We start from the raw sequence: 8,919 nt of genomic DNA on the forward strand, positions 1-8,919 counted from the left end.
TCAGGATAGCTCATTGGTCAGCACATAGGACTTGGAACGAATCAGGTTACCGGCACCTCGACGACGCGTGTTACGCCTGGCCAATCGTAGCGCTTGAATGTGGCACGGGGCGGGTCTTGTGAAGGCTTTGCCACGCCCCCTTGTTCTATTGTATCTGCGGCTGCGCATATGACGCACTGAGCTTCAGTGTGTAAAAGATGGCTCCCTTTCCAGACGAGGTGGATGTTTTTACTGGTCCACACTGGCGAATGAAGCAGCTGGTGGGCTTATACTGCGAAAAGGTGTGTAGGAATAAAAGTCGTTCGTAAATGTGGAGTTAAAAAAAGGAATATATGACGGTGTATGTGTGGCCAGCGGACGGCTGAACGTCAGCTAGCTTGTGTCCGTAGCATTCACCTAACGCCTGCTAACTGGTTTTAGCTAGCTTAACTAACTGTCTTCAGAGATACCTTGTTGTGCAACATGACTTAAAGCGTCACAACGCGGATTCTAGTGTCCCCTGAAACTAACAGTGTAAAAAACATTGGAAATGTAGGAGCTGTCTGTAAAAAGAGAGATTAAGAGAGATTAAGATAAACTGAGTTAGCGACACTAGCTAGCATCGCCAAAACATCCACTGCTCATATTATATATTATAGTTTTACAGTTTTTAATGCACCAGCAAGCATTTTCATATCTGTCACTGTCAATATAATTACTACACACTGTATATATAGTGTGTAAACATTTATATTTATATATATATATATATTGTACATGACCATACAGTTCATTTAAGTTAGTGTTTGTATAGTTTACAACTGACAGAACACTTGACTTTTATTAGATGTTTTGTTTGTATTTTATTGTTGGTCTTTATCTCTTTTTACATATATTGATATGGTATATATATATATATACACCTATTGTTTCATATACTTGTGTCCAGAATATTGCTGTCTATTTATTATTCGTTTGTTCAGCTTTGTTTTCCTTGTTCCGAGCTGTCGTTCTGTGTCTGTGTACATTGAGATCAATGCTAAAGACCAGAGCCGCGTTCCTTGTATGTGCAAACATATGTCGTCAATAACAGTGATTCTGATAATGCATGGCCGGTGTGTTAATGATTTTATCTTTAAAAGGATATTAGTATAAACACAAATGACGTTACATTGTGTTATGAATGATTATTTCTTTGTTGTTTTTTCCACAGCTGTCTAAAACCAACTTCTCCAACAACAAAGATTTCCGCTCGTTTCTTCAGTCGCTGTGCGCCACCTTTAAGGAGTTCAAGATGCACGAACAAATTGAGAATGAGTACATTATCGGCCTGTTGCAGCAGCGCTGCTGCACTGTGTACAACGTGCACTCTGACAACAAGCTCTCAGAGATGTTGTCCCTCTTTGAAAAAGGGTTGCACAACGTCAAGGTAAATGTGCATCGATGCTTTACATAATAGTTTATTGTTCTGCATCTAGACTTTACTTCAAGGGAAACACGTGCATGAGTTCTGCAGAGCTCAGCTGATAGTTGATGCTCAATGGTGGGGTAACACTCTGTCATTAGAGTAACTATTATGTTGGCCACACAAAGATTGCAGAACCAACAACAACAGAATTGTTATTTTTCATCTATACAAGTTAAATGTAAATATAGGAAATTAATGTGTATCTTTTAAAACGTAGAGTAATTTATTTTAAAGCCATTTTGCAAATCGTATCCGTTTTTATCAAACTATTCAAAAGAAAGTTTTTGTCATTATTGTAAGGGGTTATAAACTTGAAGTTTTATTTATTAGAAAAGGTCCAGATGCATAAAGAAGGCTGAATTGTAATAAAAGCGTTTGGGCGTTGGGTTTTTGTGATCTGCTTAACAAGAGAGAAGACTTATTGTTCTCTCTCTCGGGGCTTTCCAGAATGATGCAATTGTGTAAATCTTCACTTCCACTTTGTCCCGGCCAGTGTTGAAATAGTCGCAATTTTTTTATGTAGTTGGAAGACCTTATTTTGACTTTTCCTCAGTCGTTAAAGAGACTTTTGCCGAATATTCAACTTGAAAAGGTTGTAGACCATAATGACCATGTGTAATAGTCTAGTGATTTAACTGATGGATGTTGTAGACAGGATTGCATGAATTAATAATTGTTGTGTGTTTTAGAGTGAATACGAGCAGCTGAACTATGCCCGGCAGCTGAAGGAGCGACTAGAAGCTTTCACACAAGACTTTCTGCCCCACATGAAGGAAGAAGAAGAGGTGAGATGTTCACATTTATTCTTGTTGTTAATGCAAATATCTTTTAATTCATTTATTCCCCAAAGAATGGGTAAGACTAAATTGTGTTCCTAAACAACAAATGTAAGAACATGTGCTCACACCGTTGGTGACTTTCACAGCAGCAAGCTGTTTATTAACTGAGGAGGTTCGTTGCAGGTGTTTCAGCCGATGCTGATGCAGTACTTCACCTACGAGGAGCTCAAGGACATCAAGAAGCAGGTGATAGCGCAGCACTGCAGCCAAAACCAGTGGGACTGTGCTGCTGAGGTGCTGAAGGGCTTCAGTCTCTGGAGTCAGGCAGAGGAGCTGCAAAAGGCCTTTAAATATGCCGACCACGAGAAGACCGATTATGGTGAGTGAACGTGTTCCTTAAGGTTATTTTTATGGTAGAAGTCATAAGTAGTTGGAAGGAATGCTTCATGTTTGTCATACCAGGAGCTGTTGAGTTGAGTTCAGCTAATCGCTATCTGCTCACAGCCGATACAGGAGTGACTAGTTCTCCCAGTGTTACTGTGTGCAGCAGGCCTCCAAGTCTGTCTGTCACACTGACAATGGTTCACACATTTGATCCTTAATTGTCTTTAATTAATGAGCTGTGTGCCTCACTGCGTGGAAGAGACTGGGATCATTCTTCTATGTGTAAAGAAACTTTAGGCTGGACTTAAACATTACTTTCATAACTTTGTAAAACAAAATGTAACACATAAAACATAGAAATAAATGCACAGAATTTAAATGGATTATAATAATGGTTTCTGATACCAAGTCGGCCTATTGTCACCGATATCTGTCTCGGTATCGGTGTAAACTCTTCTCTAATGAAAGCAGCTAGCAGCATTAGCTCCAATAGGCGCTAAATCTCGAGAGAAAGTCGCCAAGTCGTCAACACTGAGGCTGCCACGTGGCTGCTGTCAGTACTCACAGCTGTTAAGATAAAAGCTGGTGGAGGACAGAATACGTGCAGGGAGACACGCCGGCGTATTAGAGTCCTGCGACAGCCACAGGCAGCAGAGCTTCTTCTTCTCTTTATTTATTCAGGGTTCTCATGCATCCTGGGAAAACCTGGAAAACAGTTGACCAATATTCAATTCACTGGAAACACATAAAATGAGAGAAAAAAAGAAATGTCCTGAAAGATATTCTCCTATTTTACTTGAGCTGAGAAGGATGTACTCGTCCATCAGAGCTCCCCAAACAGATTACACTGCCGTCTGAAAGAGCTTCTTTATGTGGAGGATCATATCAATGTTAGTTTATGGACGACAGTATTTTAAATAGGCTGCTCTCGGTTATGTTGCTGAGAACGCTGTGAACGTCATATGGAACATGTTTTACAAAGTCTATTGTTGCTTTTACAGCCCTGGCTGTGCAATAGACTTTTTATCACAGCAGACAGTTTGATTTTAGGAGAAGTACAGGTGTCACTAATCAATCCTAAACGATGCTGCATCCTATTTAAGTGTCGCAGTAAAGCTTTGTTTATACTCGAGCTCGGAGCATGAAGCAGTGCCAAACTATGAGAGTCATCAGTTTCATGAGAGGATGAACTGTTAGTTTCAGTATTTGAGTCGGTTAAAGGCGAAGCTGTTTTGTCCTCTTCAGACCTGGAAAAGAACAAGAACCCTTCAGCCCACATCTCCCAGCTTCCTGCTGAAATCATGCTGAGGCTCTTCCACTATTTGAGCCCTGAAGATCTGAGTCGCTGTCGTCAAGTGTGCAGCTCCTGGTCCGATCTGGCAAAGACCGGCTCCCTGTGGAGACACCTGTACCCTGTACGCTGGGCCAGAGGTAGGCCGCTCATTACCTCACGAAGCTTCACGCTCCCTGCAAAAGTAAATACTTAATTGCATTGATTTTAGTCCGTCGTGGTGCTGAATGTTTTTTTGCCTCTCTTCTGTAGGTGATTATTATACTGGCCCCCCTGGGGTCCTGGACCAGGAGCCAGATGAGAAGTGGGTGACGAGTCGGCAGAAAGAGGGTCGGGCCTATCAGGAGTGGGACGAGGACGCTGATGTCGATGAGTCTGGTAAGGAAAGAAAAAGGTAGAATAATATAAAGAATGGGCCGTTAGCTTCAAACCCTTCACCCTGCCTTTGGCTTTTTTTAACTGCCACCTAAAAAAGTACTAAAATGTGTCTTTAACACTCGTATCAAACGGCTTTAGCTGGGTGGGTTTGACATTTTTTATATTTGTTTAGGGTGATAACATCTGGCTGTGTTTGCTCTCCAGGCAGAGCTCTCCACATTCACTCACACGCTCCTGTGATGAATTCAGTCGCCTCATAGGCCGTCGGGTCTGGTGAGAATAAAGCTGAGTTCATACTCACCGTAGTGGAGGATAAATGATGGGATCACGGCCGGCGTGGAGACTCCACAAGTGGCCGTGCACACTTTTTGTGTAACTTGTTGCGTGATCACTGATTAAAACCCTATTTACATGTCTGAGGATCATACAAAGACGGTCAGTTTGTTTTTAGAAGCTGTAGAAACACGAGGTGTTAAAAATCTACATTTGAGTAAATATTTATCAGCCAAATCAAATAGTTTACAGGATCTTCAAACTTAGTTTGTTTATAATACATCTAATACTTGACTTCTTTCTTTACAGGGTTTGTATAAAGACAGTAACGTAGTCCATAAATATGAGATATGAGTGTACAGATGATTCCAATCCCTCCTCATCATCGGTTACTCTAGTTGTCTTCTTGCTTCTTCGCAGTCCATTTTGTTTGGACGCGTTTCGGAGAATAAAGTATCGAACATCGCACAGAGCAGAAACGCTGTCTGCAGTCTGCAGAGGCGAGAGTATAAACGAAGCTTCATCTGTGTTGCCGTATTCCATTTCTTTGTCTCAAAAGAAATAAACATCCCTTCTTTTATAACCTCTCCAGACCGAGTCCCCGAGACAAAGGTCTTAAGAGGCTGACCTCAAATTTGATGCTAACGTTAGCTGTTGTGGCTAGCCTTGTTCTGTAACCCAACGTTACCAAGAGCTTCTTGACTACATTACCGTCTTCATCGTATCCCAGCTGCTGGTCCGTCTCACACGTCATCTGGTTGTTGAGGTAGTCGTGTTTCTGGTCACCACATTTATGAGACGTTCCCCCATTTTGGCAGCAAGCTACCTGGAACAAAGGTTTCATGAGTTCTACATCTGACCTGAATAAACTGTCCATGTTCCTGTTCCTCGTCTCTTCAGATGGGTCTAAACGAGACTCCCTGGCTATCGACACCGCTCAGCGAGAGAAGAGGCTTCTGAACGGGATCATCCAGAACCTCCTTCCAGCCGTGGGGCCGTCTGTGAAGTCCATCGTTCTGGCCTACAGTTCTACGGTCTCCAGTAAAATGGTATGCGGCGCAAAATCTTTATTTTGACTTCGTAATCGGACGTTATGAAGATTGTGTCTGAGCTGTGATACTTTTGTCGTTTTCTTTCAGGTGCGCCAGATCCTCAGTCTCTGCCCCAACATTACTCACCTGGACCTGACCCAGACGGATGTCACCGATTGTGCATTTGACAGGTAAATATTAAAGGTCAACCCGGTCGATTCAGTTTTCTTATGTACGATAAACTCCTCACCGTGTTCGCCCTCTTTCAGCTGGTCGTCTCTCGGAGCTTGTCTCTATCTGGAGCACCTGGATCTGTCGGGGTGTGAGAAGATCACGGACTACACCACGAAGAAGCTATCCGTCGGTCTGGGCGACCTCACGTCCTCCACCTGCTTTGACCAGCGCTCAGACCGGCGGGCCAAGCTCCTCAAGAGTTCCTCGATCCCCATCACGCTCACGGAAGAGAGGAACCTGCACCCGGCCAGGCGCCAGCGGCAGGCCATCATTTTCAAGCCGGGGACGGAGCGCTGGGGCGCCACCGGCACCCCGACGCAAGTGTGGGTCCTGGACCCCTCGGACCTCGCCGACATCGAGGACACCGCGGAGTGGAGCCGCCGTGGCGGGCTGTCTCTTCCCGTGGCGGAGAGCTTCGTGGAGGCGCAGCTCGCGGGGAGCTCGTGCTGTTGCAGGAAGAGCAGGAGGCGCGGGCACAGGACGGGCCCAAACGCCTCCTTCTTGCATCAGCAGTACGCCAGTATGTCAGGGGAAATGCTCTGCGGTCACTCCACCTGCTGCACCGGCGACACGGCCCTCAGGACTTTTGCCGGGCCTCGGTGCGAGTCGGGCTCCACCAGGAGCGGCTCCGCAGAGTTTCGGACTAAATGCTCCTCTTTTGGGGGCCTGCGGTGCCCCGAGCGGGAAAACAGGACTGACCGGTCGGAGGCAAAACGCTCACTGAAGTTTCTCAGTTTCTCCGGATGTTATCAAGTCACAGACCTGGGCTTGAGGTAAAGATCTCTCTCTCTCTCACACACTCACACACACACACACACACACACACACACACACACACACACACACACACACACACACACATCATTTAACATAGAGGTTGGTATCTTCAGACACCGATGTGATGCACTGAGATGAATGACACCTGAAAAACAACATTGTGTAGTTATTTTCAGTGCCAGCCGATAACAGAAGGTGGTGCAGTGACTAAACTCGTGTGGGTCATTTGTTCCACTTATCTGATGAGTTACGAGTGTTTATTCACAATAAATCAAATGGAAAAGAAGAAATGCAGGTCGTCATTCAGTTATTATCACCGTAATACAGATTATTAGAGAAAGCCGTTGTGCAGAACATTTGCTATAGTCAACAGTTTTTCCTCTATTATGTTCAGACTGCATTATCAGTGTGTGTGTGCACGTTGCTGTACCTGTAACCAGGCTGCACTGTGTGTGTGTTTCAGGGCTCTGTCGCAGCGTGGAGGGCTTCCTTTCCTGGAGCATCTCAACCTGTCCGGCTGCCTCTTCATCACTGAGGTGGGGCTGCAGGAGCTGGTGTCGGCCTGTCCGTCCCTCAACGACGAGCACTTCTATTACTGCGACAACATCAACGGTAACAAGTGAAACTGTAGCAAACTGCACCTCGTACACAGTCGGAGGTTTTAGCTCACATCGTCTGACGCAGCGACTCCCAAACTGGTTCCTAAAGAGTGATTTATTTTAGCCACAGATGAAGCCGCCACGCCGTGAAAATGAATCACGACTTGACCGAGGTTTTCAGACTTAGTTTTTATAAGCTTTAGAAACAGGAAGTCTTAAAAATCTTCATTTGTGTCATGTCAGATATATACGCCAGACGCCGTATACGTCTCTGGTAGACCTGTCAATCACTGTGTAGCCCCGCCCTAAAGCATCCCCTGCTTTATGGTCTGTTTGACTCTAAATGGACCATAATGTACTAAATGAACATCATGCTGTATTGAAGAAGACTTGAAACTAGAGATTGAGACCATAAACTCATGTTTACAATGTTTACTGAGGTAATAAATCAAGAGAGAAGTAGTCATTTTCTCATAGACTTCTATACAACCAGAGGAGTCGCCCCCTGGTGGACACTAGAGAGAATGCAGCTTTAACACATGAAGCTTTGACTTCATTCTGCAGAACCAGAGGTTACCGTCTGGGAATAATATGTACTTTTTGGGGTGAACTGTCCCTTTAAACATGTGAATGTGAGTAGATCTATAACAATGTGTTCCAGCTGTAACAAACATCACTAACTCACCTGCATAGTGTCTTAGTGTAAGGAGCAGGTGCTACTGAGGTGGAAGGTAAGTAGAGATTACAGTAGCTGCTACGACGCCGTCAGTATTCACTTCATTTTATGTATTTGTTATGAATATAATGATTGATATTTTTATCTTTCCGGTATTGTTCATGTGTCCTGTAGCTTGTAGTTCCGTAGGTGACCACTGTGTGGTGTTTCTCTGCAGGTCCTCATGCAGACACGGCCAGCGGCTGCCAGAACCTGCAGTGTGGTTTCAGGGCCTGCTGTCGCTCTGGAGAGTGATCCGCCCGGCAACACTCTCCTGAAAACAAAACAAAAAGATAAATATCACGTCTCCTTTTTTATGCACTTTAGCCTGTGAATACCAGTTTATGTATTTCATGTCACTTCAAAACAAAATGTTTCTGGATGAAACGTTTTTTGTTGCTCCTGTTATTTCCATCTATATTAAATGGAAATAATCTTTTTAGGAAAGGAAAACACAAAAGGGGTGACGATGGATTTGAAGTGTCTGAACATTTTGTATATACGTCTTCTTCTCCTGCTGTGTGTTTAGTTGATCCGTTTATAATATCAGCAAAGTGTAAACCGACATCTTCATCATCAGTTAAACACGCTGTCACTTATTGGAGAGCAGGATGTACAGACATGAGAACTGCTACACGAGTGTATTCTTAAACTTTGTGAAACCAGATGTTTACTCTCACCAAAACAAGCTCTTTCTTCTTCATGAACTCCAATGTTTAATAAACGGACCAATGTTCACCTGAGAGGGACTTGAGCTCATCACTGAGGAGCTTCTAGAAGATTAAGAACGATTCCCTTCAGATTGAGAGAAGCTCGCACTGGTTTCAGGAGATCGTACTTCATCTTCTCTGCAGCAGAAATGTATTTTGTGCATGAAGAGTTCTGTTGGAGATTCATAAACGGAACAATAAAGAAGTGTCTTGGGGTTAAACGCTCTGTTGTTTATTGTTATTAATACTTTTGTGAACAATTCACCGACGTAGAAATGTGACATTTTATTGTCTTAAAATA

General features: G+C 43.8%; 1 protein-coding gene across 1 annotated transcript; it reads left to right on the top strand.

Annotated features, from left to right (window-relative positions):
• Nucleotides 1-170: 170 nt before the first annotated feature.
• Nucleotides 171-8,839, top strand: fbxl5 (F-box and leucine-rich repeat protein 5). Its single transcript, XM_076087299.1, has 11 exons — nucleotides 171-281; nucleotides 1,193-1,408; nucleotides 2,137-2,232; nucleotides 2,410-2,605; nucleotides 3,856-4,041; nucleotides 4,154-4,279; nucleotides 5,453-5,601; nucleotides 5,692-5,774; nucleotides 5,853-6,590; nucleotides 7,058-7,206; nucleotides 8,087-8,839. The coding sequence occupies exons 1-11, from the start codon at nucleotides 198-200 to the stop codon at nucleotides 8,161-8,163; spliced, it is 2,100 nt and encodes a 699-aa protein (XP_075943414.1). The 5' UTR covers nucleotides 171-197; the 3' UTR covers nucleotides 8,164-8,839.
• Nucleotides 8,840-8,919: the final 80 nt, after the last annotated feature.

Source organism: Anarhichas minor, unplaced genomic scaffold (assembly GCF_050575085.1).
Source record: "Anarhichas minor isolate MPS153535 unplaced genomic scaffold, ASM5057508v1 ptg000010l, whole genome shotgun sequence".
Classification (NCBI taxonomy): Eukaryota; Metazoa; Chordata; class Actinopteri; order Perciformes; family Anarhichadidae; genus Anarhichas; species Anarhichas minor.

What these genes read in the sequence shown, in the direction of transcription:
- fbxl5 (XM_076087299.1), top strand. Translation starts at nt 198, where the DNA reads ATGGCTCCCTTTCCAGACGAGGTGGATGTTTTTACTGGTCCACACTGG. An exon ending in GTCACAGACCTGGGCTTGAG is followed by an intron (nt 6,591 to 7,057) that starts GTAAAGATCTCT and finishes TGTGTGTTTCAG; the next exon opens with GGCTCTGTCGCAGCGTGGAG. An exon ending in TTACTGCGACAACATCAACG is followed by an intron (nt 7,207 to 8,086) that starts GTAACAAGTGAA and finishes GTTTCTCTGCAG; the next exon opens with GTCCTCATGCAGACACGGCC.